We start from the raw sequence: 17,604 nt of genomic DNA on the forward strand, positions 1-17,604 counted from the left end.
CCCTAACAAGGGCTCATTGATATGACAAAGCCGTGCCCATGGAGCTTATCCTGTAGCACACAAATTCCACATAGTTCCACACTGCCATGTGTAGCCATAGAGTACTTTTACTACATGCATTTCACCAAAAGTGTTTATGGGAGAATATCTTCATCATAAGGTGTCTGATCGCAGGTGGACCATTTTTTAATGAGATAGAACCACGAGTGAAAGAAATCCACATTGAGTGATTTTAATTCATTCCATTTTAAGTTACCACAATAAAACTTCTCACAATAATTTAAAGAGTTCATACTTAGTTTTACAAAATATAATTAATGTGAAACAGTATGTACAATAAAATCTACATTATTTACAGTAGGTCTTTTTGGACAAACACGCAGTGAGGGGGAATGGTCAGGCCTCTGTTTCCTATTGTCAACATGCTACGAGTGACAGGTACCGGTACAAGAAATTATAGTGCAAATCCACCACAGTAACTTTGGAACAAGAATAAGACGAGCACTGGTTTATTTATATGAAAATAGCTGAATCTCTTCACAGCAGGGGCCTTAGAGGGGTTGGCTGTCCACTTTAAAAGAAAAACACAATGGAGTAAAATAATTATTCCACTGATCCTGTTCAAGCACTTCCTGGGTCCCCATTGGTTCCTGCACTTCCTGCTCCATCTGGATGAATATATGACCTCTGCAGTCAGTCATTGACTGTAGCGGTGATGTGTTGTTTAGTGATTGGGCACAGCAGTCATATGTCCATCCACATGGAGCAGCAAGAACAGAGGGGGACCTGGCAAGTGCCTTAAGGGCAGTGGAGGGCACTACTAAAGACAAGTACTGCCTCTATTATTATTTTACAATGTAGTTAGCTTTTTTCTTTAAGTGCTGGACATCCCCTTTATTGAAAGAGACAATACATTATTTTAATTTGCAACTTGTGTATTACTTTCAATAACTGACAGTGTCATCTCTATGTATTTAGAATATGTTTATTACAGCTAGAATGTCTTTTATTTCTAATGGGTGCCTCCTGGTGTGTGTATTTCATTTACACAACATACATTATTTTGTAAAACGTTTTCTATTATACAGTTTTCCATTTGCATTGAATACTTTATTGGAAGAATTGCGTTTGCATTGGTTTGGGAAATTTTTTTTAATCCACATTAATCACAAATCCCTGTTTCTAGTGTGCTCTGCTAACAGCAAAACCAATTTGTGCTTCCTCGCATGTACCTTTTAAATTGAAATTCAAAGCTAACTGTCATGCACATTTGGTCTTAAAGGGTATACCCAACTTTGTAACCATTTTTATTGCTCCAATGCATCTAAAATGTAAAACAAATCTTGCATTTTTGTATCTTCAGTTCCTATAAAGACCCATGTGTCTCCATGGTAACAGACTACAAATAACCCTGTGTAGTCTGATCCTGCCGTCCTACTTCCTTTAATCAGTCCAACACCCAATTTGGTGGAAAGCAGTAGGACAGATGTAAGCATAATTGCAAGATCAGACTACACAGGTTTGTAACTATGTAAACATATAGGTCTGCACAAGAGCAGAAGAATATTTTTTAATTAAGACTGTTTGCAAAGTTGCTTCATTTTTCATTTAAAATGCATTTTAACCAGGGCTGTGGAGGCGGAGTCACGGAGTCGGTCGGAGTTAGTTTTGGTTGGAGTCGAAGTCAGAGTCGGTAGAAATGTACCCACTCTGACTCCAGCTTTAAAAAAAAATGTATTAATATTTCATAATTGAACTTTCATATGAATTTTATAAATGTTACTCAAATATATATGTTCTATCAAACTGTGAACAGTGATAAGCAGTTCTGCTGGAGATAGAGACATTTCTTACTTCTTGTGTGTCACTGTTCTCCACTGCCCTTATCTAATCTTATACTTGGTTAACCTCATGCTGCCCCAACCCCCCTACTTACAATGTATGAAACTGAAAGTGAATATGTGTTGCAAATTCTTAGTAGTAAAGCTCCTCCTCTAGACTAGATGTTTACTAGGTGTGTGTCTTCCAAGCATCTCACAGCTGCTACTCAGAAGAGGAAGACTGTAAGAAGTATTATCCGTTCAACAAACTTTGCATCAGTTAACTGTGAGTACATGAGGAATAACAGTATTACTGACCACTATATCAGTTGTACGACCTGGCAATAATTTTGTACAATTGTTTTTAGAAAAAATAATTGTCATTTGGATTGTGAATGCAGAATTAAAAACCTGAGAATGTCAAAGAAGCGGCACATTAAATCAGCTGTATTTGAACATTTCACCATCACTCAAGATAGAAAACATTATGTCTGTCAGTGTATGACAAATGATCCAGACGAAAACAAATGCTGTGAAGCCAAGATCAGTGCATATTCAGGCAAAGATAAAAATGCTCCTACCAGAGCTTCTAATCTAAAGAGACATTTACAGCGCTTTCATCCAGACGTAATGAAAGCAGTGGATGAGAAAGACTGCATCCAAACCAATGAACCAGTGCCCAGCTCTTCCAGCCAAACAAAGGAGCAGAGAACTTTGCAGCCATCAGTTGCAAGATATTTTGTCAGTGACAAATTTACTGTGACAATGACAGTAGATACATTTAAAAAACAGATCATAGAGCTTGTTGTAAAGGATAGTGTGCCTATTTCATTATTTTCACGACCAGCTTTTATGTGTCTGAATGGGGAAATGGCCCGCAAGCTTGGTGTTTCTCTGGAGAGAGAGAGTATTAGAAAATTAGTAATCGAAGAAGCTTTAAAACAAAAGGAAGAACTTAAAAAAACTCTCAAGGGACGCTTTTTGTTTCTTAAAATGGATGCCTGCACACGTCACAGAGTGAACTATTTTGCCATCACTGTCCGATTTGTTTGTGACAAAAATTAAATAGTTACCAAGACATTGGCAGTAAAAGACACCAAAGCTCATCACACCAGTGAGTATCTCCAAGTCTTGGTGGAAAAGGTTCTGCAAGACTATGAACTTAAAAAAGAGCAAGTTCTTTCTGTCGTAACTGACAATGCTTCAAATATGATAAGTACTATTAAGCTAATGAATGAGAGTAATGATGGTGACCAGCAGCTAGAAGAACATTCTGGGTCCACAGACACAGAAATGTGTGAAATAGAGGAACACAGTATTGCAACTGAGGAGCGAACTGAAGTTGCTTCAGATGAACAGCAACATGATAGTTTAGATGATCTTGTTGAAACTGTGTCAATACGTTCTTTCATTCATCACATGCGCTGTGTTGTGCATACGCTACAGCTGGCTATAAGAGACAGTCTGCAAGAAGGACATGCTGCTGCACTGATCGGCAAGGTGAGAAAATTGGCTACTGTTGCCAGAACCCCTAAAGTTGACTCAATTTTGAAGAGACGTGCTGGAAAAGGGGCAATTATTGATCAAGCCACACAATGGGGCAGTACTTACCTAATGATTCAGAGCTTGGTTGAACTGAAAACCTTACTTGTAGACATGGCTAACCCTCAACTGACGCTAAATGAAAGTCAGTGGAATCAAGTGACTGAGCTGGAAAAATTTCTAGAGCACCCATTTACAGTGACTAAAAAATTACAAGCAGAGGACTTAACTCCAGGTATTTTCTTAAAGGAGTGGAAGAACCTGATGTTTCGCCTGTCCCAAAGAGGAGGGTTAATTGCAAGTGGCATTGCAACATCAATGAAACGGAGAGAGGAGCTACTATTACAAAATAACATTCTTTTGGCAGCTGTTTATGTAGACCCAATGCATCGGATTCTTCTAGATGATCAACAGCTAACTAAAGAAAAAGAAGCTCTGTTTGAAATAGCAGTAACTGGATGAAAGGGTTGCAGAACAGTTAGGAGGAACAAGAAGAAGCTGGTCGTCCTGCCACATCTTCACCCTCATCAACTGATGAAGAATTTAATTTCGAAAAATATTTGGATCACAAGGACCGTGCAAAGTGTTCCCACATAGAGGAAGAGTCATCCCCATCAAAGAACACAGCCAGTACATTTCAGCAGAATTTTTCATGTGCACTAAAAGAAATTGAGAAATTTGACCGTTCATCAAAAATAACAGTGCAACAAGCGATTCCTCTGTATCCTGACATTGTCAGAGATGTTGCCCGAGTGGTTACTGCTTTGCCACCAACCCAAGTTAGTGTAGAGAGGTTGTTCTCTAGATCAGATTTGAGGGCATCCATGAAGGAGGATCTGACAGAGGCAATACTTTTTCTGAGGACAAATTTATAGATTTCTTCTTATTAACTGCATAACAGTGTTTATTGCATATTTACTTACAAGAGTTTAGAAAAAGTTTATAAATGTTATTTGCTATATTCTAATTGTATTCTAATAAATATAGTTTTTGCTCTAAGTGGTCTGATTACTTATATGATGGTGAGAAACTGAATAAGCACGATGTTAATATTTTACAACAGTAAATTTATTGTTACGAATTGGCCATTTATGAAGGAGTCGGAGCCGGAGCCGGAGTCGGAACCTGATAAAATCCAGGAGTCGGAGTCGCAACTGTGACTTACCGACTCCACAGCCCTGATTTTAACAATACAAAAATAGGTGCAAACTTGTCCCTAACATTTTACCATTCCTAAGAAAATGTGTAGCAAAATCATCAGAAACAAACCCCGCTTAAACTGAAGGACCACAGTATTTAGACTTTGTTGTGTCTGTGCAAATAAAATATGTTTGGTCCATGGAGGTTCCTAGCAATAAATTAAGGATAAAACTGAATAAAAGTACCCAAAGACATCAGATATATTTGGCTTATTCAATGTTTGTAATACAGTAACCACCTAAAGGGAATCTGTCAGTAGGATCAACCCTCCTTAGCCATCTACATGGTCATGTGTGTCATAAGAAGTTGAATTAAATCAAACCTTCATATCTGATGTCTGTCTTATTCTAGAGAAATACATGTTTAACTTATATAAAAATGAGCTGATAAGATCTATGGGCTGGACACCGATCTCACTGAGAATCTGCCTCCAGAGTTTAATTTAATTAAAAGGCGGGGTTACTAGTGTGAACCAGGAATGACTGACACTTTGTACTCATAATTACACACTGCTCTGCATTGAGATCAGAACTAACACAGTGAAGCAGAGCTAGCACAGTACAGCAGAGCTAACACAGTACAGCAGAAGTGAACTTTGTCTCATTACAAACATTTGCATCTACAGATGTCCTCTGATAGAGCGGTCAGTTCTGCTGCAGAGCGGTACCTGATTACAACCGACACAGTACAGAAGAGTTGAACTTTATCTCATTGGAAACACATTTGCAGTGCCCTCAGCTCTGCTGTACTGCCCCTCCTCCATAATGGCTGCTTGTGAGATGGAAGCTGAAGTACTATGAGAGGACATCTGCAGTGCAATTGTATTTCTAAGGTGACAAAGTTAATTTATGCTTAACTGTGTTAGATCTGCTGTGCTGTGTTAGTTCTGATCTCAATATAGAGATGTGTAATTATGAGAGCAAAGTGTCATTCGTTACAAATCCCACTGGTAACGGCTCCTTTCATTTCAAATAAGCTCTAGAGGCAGATTCTTAGGGAGATCTGCATCTCCCTCAGGTTTTATTCAATTTTCTGTGACCTGCATGCCCATATATACATCTTAGAAGGGTTGATCCTTCTGAAAGACTCCCTTTTAGTCCCTATAGACTAAGTCGACTAAACCCACTGATATCAGCAGGGGCGACCAACTCGCTAATGTGTATGGGGCCTCCCAATTTTCCCCTGACAGATGTGGTCAGAGGAGACAAGAATGAGGCATGTCCAATTTTGGGCTTCTAATTCTTTCATTCTAGAGATGTCTGGGAGTGGCTCTCTTGTACAGCATCGTTTTTCCACTCCAGTCCTCAATGCCCACCAACAGATCATATTTTCAGAATTTCCTTAGTATTTCACAGGTGATAATTCCACCACCTGTGGAATGCTATGGAAATCCTGGAAACATTATCTATTGTGCCTTGAAGACAGTAGTTGATGGACACTGTTATACACAATACAGGAGCACTCAGCAGGTTGGGTGCTCCTGTGTATAGAGGAGTCTGTCAAGAGGGCTGTCGACTGTACCATCTTTTGGCCCATATATATCTACTGTGTATGGGGCAGTCAAAGCCTATGAACACTAACTGATAATAAGGGGCATCAAACCAAATTGTCTTATGTATTTGCTTTACAATGAGCTGTTATCAGAGAAGTCTAGCTTTACTATCTCCTGTCTGCATGGATATATATGTATACTTGGAATGTCACCACATTGTTGCAAGCAGATTTTCTATTTCAACTTATGCTTTAGTAAGCTTATGTTCTCATGAACACAATATGAATATGACCCAAATGCCTATTTCCAGTGTTTTGACCAGGGATTCAGATGCCACACTACTATTAAGATGATTCGTGGCACAGACGTGTGACAGCACCCATAGACAAACTCTATGCTAGACCCTCTTGAGATCAGTTGAATTATGTGACACTCATCTAATGTCTGTAGATATGTATATGACACACATGTTTTCTTGAGGCATCTGTGGGTAAAGTAGTGTATTAGTAACATTTCCTTTTTATTAGAATGCTAATCATACTTTTTATGACTTGGAAGGAGTCTCCTTTTCACTTTCTGTAAAGACTTTCCCTTAAATATTTGGTCACATACATAATTTATTTTTCTCAAGAAATTAAACATTTTCTCTATTAAAGGTGTCCATGAAAAGTGCATAATTGTCCTATTATAGACTTTACTGAAACCAATGTGCAACACACGGTGTTGTAGACAATAGTAGTAGTTAGGGCCAGTTAAATGTCCTCCCGGTGATCTGGTAAAACTTCTGATTGAAAGGATGAAAAAACTTGTGCAATTTGGTAATGACTGAGGGGTCAACCTCAGGATGTATGCGCCCCTTGCTTCCTGCCAGGCACTTATTAAAGACAATGTTAAACCGCAAGCAATAAAAACCTCTGGTAGCATTAAAGTATAGGTTGTATTGACTGATCCTGGGTGGTAGATTGAGAAAGGTTTCCACCAGTTGCAATTCTGGCAGTGGTTCGGTAATTAGCCGATCCCCATCAACAATGTGAAACTGTTCAATGGGGAAGTACTTCAGCCACCTTTCCAGATGCTTGGTATAGATACTGGTCCTCACAGCCTTGTATTTAGTGTTCACTTCACAGGTATTCGTGTCCATAGCCATTTTTTCGAACTTGTAGTAGGTCTTATTTTTCCTTTCCTTGCCCTCCAATACCTGTGTATAGTCAGAAATAGCTCTTGTCGTTGGCTCTCTGACAATAATGAGTAATTTAATGGATGAGTTCATTTTGTAAATCCTTTCGGGGACCTCATCTGTAATAAAGTAGGCAGGGCTTTTCTCTATAGTGATTTGGTGGGGATGGGAAAATGGCATCTTTTTTCTGTACCACTCAATACCCTTTGCGTAGTTCTCATCATTGTCAAAAAAATGTATTTCTTGAGAGGCCTTCACCACAGCAGGGTGGAGATTTAACATTTCAAGTAAGGCTCTAGTTCCTCCTTTTCTCACACCTATAATAATCGCCTTTGGTAGCTGCTGGACCAAGTTATGAAGGAGAATTTGCTCTTTAGTTGCATTTCCTTTCCGAAATTCATGTAAGAGTCCTCGTTTATACTGCATAGCACGAAGAGTGATTGCATCCTGATTTTGTGGACTGAATCTACCTTCGACTGAACATATTGGCGGCAGCCTGTAACGACAAATGTTTATAAGATCAAATAATTGTATTTATTAAACTGTATGTATTAAGAAAAGCAGAAAAAACATTAGAAAGTGACCACTGGATGACTAAGAATACATGTAATGTCCGGGTACCAATAACCATGTCTGATTTGGCTCCTGGAACATATTGGTGCAACTAATACGCCAGAAACTATTCCATAGACTACAGTTGGATCAGTTACTGTGTTTCTATACCACACCGGAGGAAAAAAAACACTAAATGGCCTATATATGTAAATCCAACCTTAGCTCACTTGGAAAAAAGAAGATAGAAGGTGGCTCTTTAGATTTACTTTAAAGACGTTCTCTTTCACGTAATCATTGGCCTCAGCTGCAGTTTGTTGAAATGTAACAAGCCATGGTGTACTTGCCTTACCCGGGTCCACAGGTGAGACTCTGCTGCTGTTTCCATTTTCTGGTATTGGCTGCAACACCAACGTCTTGTCAACAGCTCAGCAACTAATCAGTGAGCTCAGTGACTTTGAAGGAGATGTACCGTCTCCCTGGCTGCAGTTTGCAGAAAAATATCTTAACGTTAACAATCCCTTGAGAGGTGCTAGGACAGATTGGGGGTTTCCTGTCTAGCCAAGCAGCATTCAAATATATCTTTAATGTCTGCTTTGGCTGTTGGTCCTGTCATTAGAAACGGGAAGAAGCAGCATACAAAGAAGGACAAATTTCCATTATTTATTATAGAATCATAGAATGTTAGAGTTGGAAGGAACCTCCTGGGTCATCATGTCTAACCCCCTGCTCAATGCAGGATTCACTAAACCATCTCAGACCGATGACTGTCCAGCCTCTGAAGGCTTCCATTGAAGGAGAACTCACCACCTCTGGTGGCAGCCTGTTCCAGTCATTGATCAACCTCACTGTCAAAACGTTTTTTCTAATATTTATCTAGTGGTTTTCAGTTTTAAGAATGATGCTCTGTTAATTGACAATACTCAACATTACATGATTAGGAATAGTTTCCATTTATCCGACCATGCAGGAAACTGATGGGAAAACGAACCCAAAGTTTGCTATGGGATCATTCACACTCATGTGGCACATCAGTTGTTGTGGCCGATTCTTCATAAAATGCCGCATGTTGCGTTTTTGACCTGGCTCACAAGTTTTGCAGTAGAAACTCATAAAAAGCTGGTTGACAACAGATATCATTTTGATGTCAGTCGTCATCAGTTTGGGTGCAAAAAAAGAATGATACAAAAGGCCTAGATATATGGAAGCCAAGCTTCAGACAGAAGAAAATAATAAAAAATTTTCATCAGAGTCGAATATTACAAGTTTTATCTGCGAAATGCATACACACTATCAAGTTTAGTTAGATTACAAGATGTACTATAATAGTAAAATGATATGAAAAGATCTAAAAAGGCAATTAATGATTTACAAATTCAAAATAATTGACCTGAGTGTACTTTAATTTGCATAAATGATGCGAATTCCCCATAAACAGGGATTATTTTCTCATTCCTATTCAGTAACCAGTCTCATGTTTATCCTGGTATTTCAATGCATGAGTGTTTCATCATCTACGGTGAGCACTTGGTGTCTCCAGGGATAATCAGTATAATAGTATTGTCATGGATGACTGAGAAGTCTATATAATCCAGTGCCTAACATGATACAGTCACAACTACTGAGGTTAAAATACACTGATTTGCATTTACTTGTTGGATCCAGACTTATTTTATAGAAGAAAGGCGCACAATGAAGGACACATTGTTGATGTCAAGAGATTTAACAAAACGCTGGAAGGGACTTGTTTGCCTGGCCTTTAAATTATTCATGTAGGCTTATAAATGCATTGTAATGCAGCCTGGTAGTATGGAGCACAGGCATGCAGAACACTGAGGGAACAGGCTGTAATCTTACATGAGATGATGAACACTATGTCGTATTTTATAGCTTGAGCAGCCAAGGATTCTGCCTATTCTACAGAGCGAATATAGGATCCACAAGGCAAAAATTAATGGATGGCTCCAGAGAGGCCATTTAACACTAGATCTCTTGGTTACTGATTCGGTATTTAAATATGAATACTGATCTTATATATTGTCCCCACATACTTTAAATACATGAGACCTTTTATATTGCTCCGATTCTTCAAGCAAAAATTTAGCAGAACGCATTCTATGAAGAGGCAGGATGCCGCATATCCCTCATACATTACTGAGACACTCCATTGTGTGGCATAGACCTCATTCATTTCTTTAGAGGAAAATGAACAGATATGTTTTTTAGTATATAACACCACTCTCCCAATTTTTACATTTCTAGACAAAGAACAAGCCAAATTCTAATTTCCAGACTTATAATTTTAAGGCGCTTACCTATCCAAGCTCCCAACTCTGGCAACTAGATATAAGAGACTTCCAACAGCAAGGCTGCCTAGCACCAGTAGCTTCTGTCTCAGCAACGCCTGCTGTTTGAATAGCATGGCCCTCCATCAATCTTCAGGACTTCTTCAGTCTGAGGAAAACAGCACACGGAAAGCATTTATCAGCATGTGTACCAGGCCGGCTGATGTTTATTAGCAGGCACTCAATCAATGCTCCACTACAAGGGATTGAGACACAAGGAGGAAATCCTGGTGGATCATGATTTCCCTTCACATTGGCACCTGTTGAATGACTAAAGCCTGTAAAAAATATAAAATCCAAATCTATGGCATCAGCCGCTCTAAGCTGATTCTGGAGCCTCACCTCCTGTGTTGAGAGGTATACAGATATGTATGAAAGACTGAGATAGAAACCACCTATTATTGGAGGTCTGTCAGCACAAAATGAGTATTCAAACTTAGCAATGATGCTTGGTTTACTCATGACGTGACAGATCAGTTTAGTGCACTTTTCACCCACTTTTTTGCCATCTGTCTCTGTCCTCCTCTGCCTCCTGTGGAGCCAGAGCTTTCAATAAAGAAAATGAATAGTGGAAATAGATGGAGGTTTGGGAGGTTCACTGAGCTATTTGTCAAAGTGTTGCACTTGTTTTGCACCTCTCCCTTTCATGGTTTGAATAGTCATTATGTGCTGCCAAACTCTTTAATGCAGATGGGTCCAACATTTGGGTTGTCAATTAGCTGTAGTAGAAAAAGGGTAGAAAGGTTAGGACCCAATAAGTTGATTGTGAATTACATGGACAGCCATAGTGATGGTGAATGTTGAGGCATTAGATGACTGCTTCAAGATTCGCCAGCAGATTACAGCTTTTTACAGCTTCAAGTGGATCCCCTTTAAATACAGAATAGATGGGAGATACATAGCAATACATTTTCTCTGCCTAAAGATCTAAATAGTATTTTTCTTCTTGACAGATATATTATATTGGTACATAAAATAGTACATCTCTATTATCCTTTATAAAAAGTCAGAGATTTTTTTTTTCCCGTGAAATTGCTAAAAAAAAATCAGGCAATAACATAGACATACAATACTGTCTTAAGGTGCAAAGCAAGAATGCTTTAAAAAATAGAAGTGTTAAAAGTTTATTTTTTATCTTTCAGCAAAATGCAAAATGAGTAAACAAAAGAGAAATCTAAATCAATATTTGGTGTGACCGCCCTGCACAAAGTCAGAGATTTGTAAGATTAAATTCAGGTACATGAGTAACCCAGTTATACCAGGAAGGTGATATTGAGCATTATTTTCTTGTGTAGTTTGAAATAGTCATTAACTGAACCAGAAACAGCTGCGTAGGAAACTTAAAACTGGGTGAGGAACAGACAAACTCTGCTACTTGTGAGGCTGTGGAAGAAAGTTTCATGTCATAGCTCGTACACCATGGCAAGGCTGAGAATAGCAATTGGACACAAGGTTGTTACAATGCATCAGCAATGACTCTCTCAGTCCAACATTTCTAACACACTGGAGTTTTAAGATATGCTGTTAACGTCTTTTGAAAAAGCATTAAGAAATGGGCAATGCTGAGGACAATAGACGCAATGGTCAACCAAGGAAACTTGCAGTAGATGAAAGACACATCATGATGAGTCCAGAGCACCAGGAAATTTGAATTATCTCATTTTAACAGAAGGCAGATTGTTGGTAAAAGTGCTGGAGAGTAGCACAATATCGAGTGCAGGCATGGTGGAGGTTCTTTACAAGTTTCGGGCTGTATTTTGGAAAATGGAGTTGGAAATTTGGTCAGAATTAATAGTGTTTTCAATGCTGAAAAATACAGGTAGATGCTTATCCATCATGCAAAAACATATGTACCTTACATATATTGATATGTTTTTTTGCACATTATATTTTTTTCGGGGTGCATTTGGGCCCAAATGGTTCTGTAAACTGTGGCCTCTGTTCACACAGGATGCATCATGGTTAGCACTGGGCAGCCCGCCATAGGGCATCATTAATAGGCTGAGAACCAGATGCTCTGCATTGAACATTGGCACATCCAGAGTATATTTTTTGCATTGGTGTACCACACGGCCAATCCCTGATTGAAGGCTGGCTGTCTCATTTGGTATTATTGGACCTGTGCAGTTGCCATTTTACTTGGGTCTGCTGCACCCTGGTAGTGCAATTGTATTGAGGCCCAGTTAGACAGTTAAGCATCTCTGCCTGTTTTTTGTTTTTTTTCTATTCCTTAGCCACTGTCTGCGATCTAACAAAATAAATGAATGAAAAACCCGGCATGGGTTCCCCTTATTTTCTTGAACCAACCAGGTAAAACTCACAGCTGGGGGCTGCAACTGTCAGCTTCACAAATGTGTATGTTTGATTTTTTTTTTATTGGTTTAGTTTGAATGGTGCGAAAGGGGGGTGATTTGAACTTTTATATATATTTATATATATTTTTAAAAGCATTTTTTTAAATACTTTTAGCATGCTTCAATAGTCTCCATGGGAGACTAGAAGCTGCCATAACTAGTGATGAGCGAATATACTCGTTACTCGAGATTTCTCGAGCATGCTCGGGTGTCCTCCGAGTATTTTTTAGTGCTCGGAGATTTAGTTTTTTTCGCCGCAGCTGGATGATTTACAGCTACTAGCCAGCTTGAATACCTGTGGGGATTCCTGTTGTGAACTCTATTTTTGGGCTCCCTCTAGTGGTCACAAGCGGTACTGTGTAGTGTTGTTTTTCTGCAGGTTGGCAGCATCAGCTGGTTCGTTATCCTTGGCTGGTTTCCTATTTAGCTCACCTGGATACTCAGTTCCTTGCCTGCTAACAATGTATTCAGTGCTCTTCAGATTCCTTGTGACTACCTTGCTCCCAGGCTCTCCAAGACAAGCTAAGTTTTTGTTTGTTCATTTTTTGATTATCAGCATTCATCATGTTTCTTGTCCAGCTTGCTAAAATGTGATTCCCTCGCTTGCTGGTTGCTCTAGGGGACTGAGTTTCTCCCCCCACACCGTTAGTTGGTGCGGGGGTTCTGGAAATCTCAGTGTGGATATTTTGTAAGGGTTTTTTACTGACCGCACAGACCCCTTTTCTATTTTCTGCTATCTAGTATTAGTGGGCCTCATTTGCTGAATCTGCTTTCACCCCTGTGTATGTGCCTTCCTCTTACCTCACCGTTATTATTTGTTGGGGGCTTCTATATCTTTGGGGATTATTTCTCTGGAGGCAAGTGAGGTCTTTCTCTCTCTCTAGGGGTAGTTAGTTCCTCAGGCTGGCTCGAGACGTCTAGGATTTTAGACACGTTCACCGGCTACTTCTAGTGTGTTTGGATAGGTTCAGATTTGCGGTCAGTCCAGTTTACCACCTCCCTAGAGCTTGTCCTATGTTTGTTACTTAGCTGGAGTAATTTGTGATCCTCAACCACTAAGGATCATAACAGTATAGCAGGCCAAAAAGTGTTTAATGCATCGCAGAAGTGGGATAAAAAGAAGACCTGAGTACATTTTTTTTTTCTCCTCCCGCTTTTCCTTTGCTGCAGTCTGTTTAGCTTCTTTCATCCCCTTGAACTCTGGGTGGTTTTGAGCTCAGCTGCAGACATGAATGTTCAGACTCTGACTTCTAGTGTGGATCATCTTACTGCACGGGTGCAAAGTATTCAGGATTTTGTTATTCATAGCCCTATGTCAGAACCAAAGATACCCATTCCTGAGTTGTTTTCTGGAGATAGATCTAGGTTTCTAAATTTTAAGAATAATTGTAAGTTATTTCTATCTCTGAGACCTCATTCCTCTGGTGATTCCGCTCAGCAAGTTAAAATTGTTATCTCCTTGTTGCGTGGCGACCCTCAAGATTGGGCTTTCTCTCTGGCGCCAGGAGATCCTGCATTGCTTAATGTAGATGCATTTTTTCTGGCTCTTGGACTGCTTTATGAGGAGCCTAATCTTGAGAATCAGGCAGAAAAAGCGTTGCTGGCTATCTCTCAAGGTCAGGATGAAGCAGAGGTGTATTGTCAAAAATTTCGGAAATGGTCGGTGCTTACTCAATGGAATGAGTGTGCCCTGGCTGCAAATTTCAGAGAAGGTCTTTCTGAGGCCGTTAAGAATGTTATGGTGGGGTTTCCCACCCCTACAAGTCTGAGTGACTCTATGGCTTTAGCCATTCAGGTTGATCGGCGTTTGCGGGAGCGCAAATCTGCTCATCCTTTGGCGGAATTTTCTGAACAGAGACCTGAGTCTATGCAATGTGACCGAACTCTGACCAGAATTGAGCGACAAAGTCATAGACGTCAAAATGGGTTGTGCTTTTACTGTGGTGATTCTACTCATGTTATCTCAGCATGCTCTAAACGCTTAAAAAAATTCACTAAACCTGTCACCATTGGTACTATACAGCCTAAATTTATTTTGTCTGTTACTTTGATTTGTTCTTTGTCGTCCTACCCGGTTATGGCTTTTGTGGATTCGGGTGCTGCCCTGAATCTGATGGATTTGTCGTTTGCCAGGCGCTGTGGTTTTGTCCTGGAGCCTTTGGAATTTCCTAGTCCTCTGAGGGGAATTGATGCTACGCCATTGGCTGAGAATAAGCCTCAGTATTGGACGCAAATGACCATGTGCATGACTCCCGTACATCAGGAGGTGATTCACTTTCTTGTTTTGTATAATTTGCATGATGTTGTCGTTTTGGGTCTGCCATGGCTGCAGGCTCATAATCCAGTTTTAGATTGGAAAGCTATGTCTGTGTCAAGTTGGGGTTGTCAGGGAATTCATGGCGATACTCCGTTGGTGTCTATTGCTTCTTCCACTCCTTCTGAGGTCCCTGAGTTTTTGTCTGACTACCAGGACGTATTTGATGAGCCCAGGTCCAGTGCCCTGCCCCAACATAGGGATTGTGACTGTGCTATAAATTTAATTCCTGGTAGTAAATTTCCTAAGGGACGACTTTTTAATTTGTCTATACCAGAGCATGCCGCGATGCGGAGTTATATAAAGGAGTCTTTGGAGAAGGGACATATTCGCCCATCCTCTTCCCCTCTTGGTGCAGGATTTTTTTTTTGTGGCCAAGAAGGACGGTTCTTTGAGACCTTGTATAGATTATCGTCTTCTGAATAAAATCACAGTCAAATTTCAGTATCCTTTACCACTATTGTCTGATTTGTTTGCTCGGATTAAGGGTGCCAGTTGGTTCACCAAGATAGATCTCCGTGGTGCATATAACCTTGTGCGCATTAAGCAGGGAGATGAATGGAAAACAGCATTTAATACGCCCGAAGGCCATTTTGAGTACTTGGTGATGCCTTTTGGACTTTCTAATGCTCCTTCTGTGTTTCAGTCCTTCATGCATGACATCTTCCGAGAATATCTGGATAAATTTATGATTGTTTATCTGGATGACATTTTGGTCTTTTCTGATGATTGGGAGTCCCATGTGAAGCAGGTCAGGATGGTGTTTCAGGTCTTGCGTGCTAATGCTTTATTTGTGAAGGGCTCAAAATGTCTCTTCGGAGTACAGAAGGTCTCCTTTTTGGGTTTTATTTTTTCTCCTTCCACTGTGGAGATGGACCCAGTCAAGGTCCAGGCTATTCATGACTGGACTCAGCCCACGTCTGTTAAGAGTCTTCAGAAGTTCTTGGGTTTTGCTAATTTTTACCGTCGTTTCATCGCTAATTTTTCTAGCGTGGTTAAACCTTTGACGGATTTGACCAAGAAGGGTTCTGATGTGACTAATTGGTCTCCTGCGGCCGTGGAGGCCTTTCGGGAGCTGAAGCACTGGTTTTCTTCAGCTCCAGTCTTATGTCAGCCAGATGTCTCTCTCCCCTTCCAGGTCGAGGTTGATGCTTCTGAGATTGGAGCAGGGGCTGTTTTGTCGCAGAGAAGCTCTGATGGCTCTGTAATGAAGCCATGTGCTTTCTTTTCAAGAAAGTTTTCGCCTGCCGAGCGGAATTATGATGTTGGTAATCGGGAGTTGTTGGCTATGAAGTGGGCATTTGAGGAGTGGCGACATTGGCTCGAAGGTGCTAAACATCGTGTGGTGGTCTTGACTGATCACAAAAATCTGATTTATCTTGAATCTGCCAAGCGCCTGAATCCTAGACCGGCTCGTTGGTCGTTGTTTTTCTCCTGTTTCAACTTCGTGGTCTCATACCTGCCTGGTTCGAAGAACGTGAAAGCTGATGCACTTTCTAGGGGTTTTGTGCCTGACTCTCCGGGAGTTTCTGAGCCGGCTGGTATTCTCAGAGAGGGAGTGATTTTGTCTGCCATTTCCCCAGATTTGCGACGAGTGCTGCAGAAATTTCAGGCGGATAGACCTGACCGTTGTCCACCAGAGAGACTGTTTGTCCCGGATAGATGGACCAGCAGAGTTATTTCCGAGGTCCATTCTTCGGTGTTGGTGGGTCATCCTGGGATTTTTGGTACCAGAGATTTGGTGGCTAGGTCCTTCTGGTGGCCTTCCTTGTCGCGGGATGTGCGTTCCTTTGTGCAGTCTTGTGGGATTTGTGCTCGGGCTAAGCCTTGCTGTTCTCGTGCCAGCGGTTTGGTTTTGCCTTTGCCTGTTCCGAAGAGGCCTTGGATGCACATTTCCATGGATTTTATTTCGGATCTTCCAGTATCTCAGAAAATGTCTGTCATCTGGGTGGTGTGTGATCGTTTTTCCAAGATGGTCCATTTGGTGCCCTTGCCTAAGTTGCCTTCTTCCTCCGATTTGGTTCCTCTATTTTTTCAGAATGTGGTTCGCTTGCACGGCATTCCTGAAAATATTGTGTCTGATAGAGGATCCCAGTTTGTGTCCAGGTTTTGGCGGACTTTTTGTGCTAAGATGGGCATTGATTTGTCTTTTTAGTCGGCCTTCCATCCTCAGACTAATGGCCAAACCGAGTGAACTAATCAGACGTTGGAAACTTATTTGAGATGTTTTGTTTCTGCTGATCAGGATGATTGGGTGACTTTTTTGCCATTGGCCGAGTTTGCCCTTAATAATCGGGCTAGTTCTGCTACTTTGGTTTCGCCTTTTTTCTGCAATTCTGGTTTCCATCCTCATTTTTCCTCGGGTCAGGTTGAGCCTTCTGACTGTCCTGGGGTGGATTCTGTGGTGGATAGGTTGCAGCAGATTTGGAACCATGTGGTGGACAATTTGAGGTTGTCACAGGAGAAGGCTCAGCGCTTTGCCAACCGCCGCCGCGGTGTGGGTCCCCAACTTCGTGTTGGGGATTTGGTGTGGCTGTCTTCTCGGTATGTTCCTATGAAAGTCTCCTCTCCTAAATTCAAGCCTCGCTTCATCGGTCATTATAAAATCTTGGAAATCCTTAACCCGGTGTCTTTTCGTTTGGATCTCCCAGCATCGTTTGCCATTCATAATGTGTTCCATAGGTCTTTGTTGCGGAGGTATGTGGTACCTGTGGTTCCTTCTGTTGAGCCTCCTGCTCCGGTGCTGGTCGAGGGCGAATTGGAGTACGTGGTGGAGAAGATTTTGGATTCTCGTATCTCTAGACGGAG

The 17,604-nt window shown here is 40.8% G+C and overlaps 1 protein-coding gene across 2 annotated transcripts in view; it reads right to left on the reverse strand.

Annotated features, from left to right (window-relative positions):
- Nucleotides 1-216: 216 nt before the first annotated feature.
- The window catches only part of HS3ST5 (heparan sulfate-glucosamine 3-sulfotransferase 5), a 400,742-nt gene continuing 383,354 nt past the window's right edge, over nucleotides 217-17,604 (reverse strand). For both annotated transcript variants that reach the window (XM_077289496.1, XM_077289497.1), the window contains exons 3-4: nucleotides 10,099-10,237; nucleotides 217-7,727 (exon numbers count right to left, since the gene is read on the reverse strand). In XM_077289496.1, coding sequence (XP_077145611.1) covers nucleotides 6,797-7,727; nucleotides 10,099-10,205 — 1,038 coding nt within the window. In that variant the 5' untranslated portion in view covers nucleotides 10,206-10,237 and the 3' untranslated portion in view covers nucleotides 217-6,796. The remainder of the gene's footprint in view (nucleotides 7,728-10,098; nucleotides 10,238-17,604) is intronic.

Source organism: Ranitomeya variabilis, chromosome 2 (assembly GCF_051348905.1).
Source record: "Ranitomeya variabilis isolate aRanVar5 chromosome 2, aRanVar5.hap1, whole genome shotgun sequence".
NCBI lineage: Eukaryota > Metazoa > Chordata > Amphibia > Anura > Dendrobatidae > Ranitomeya > Ranitomeya variabilis.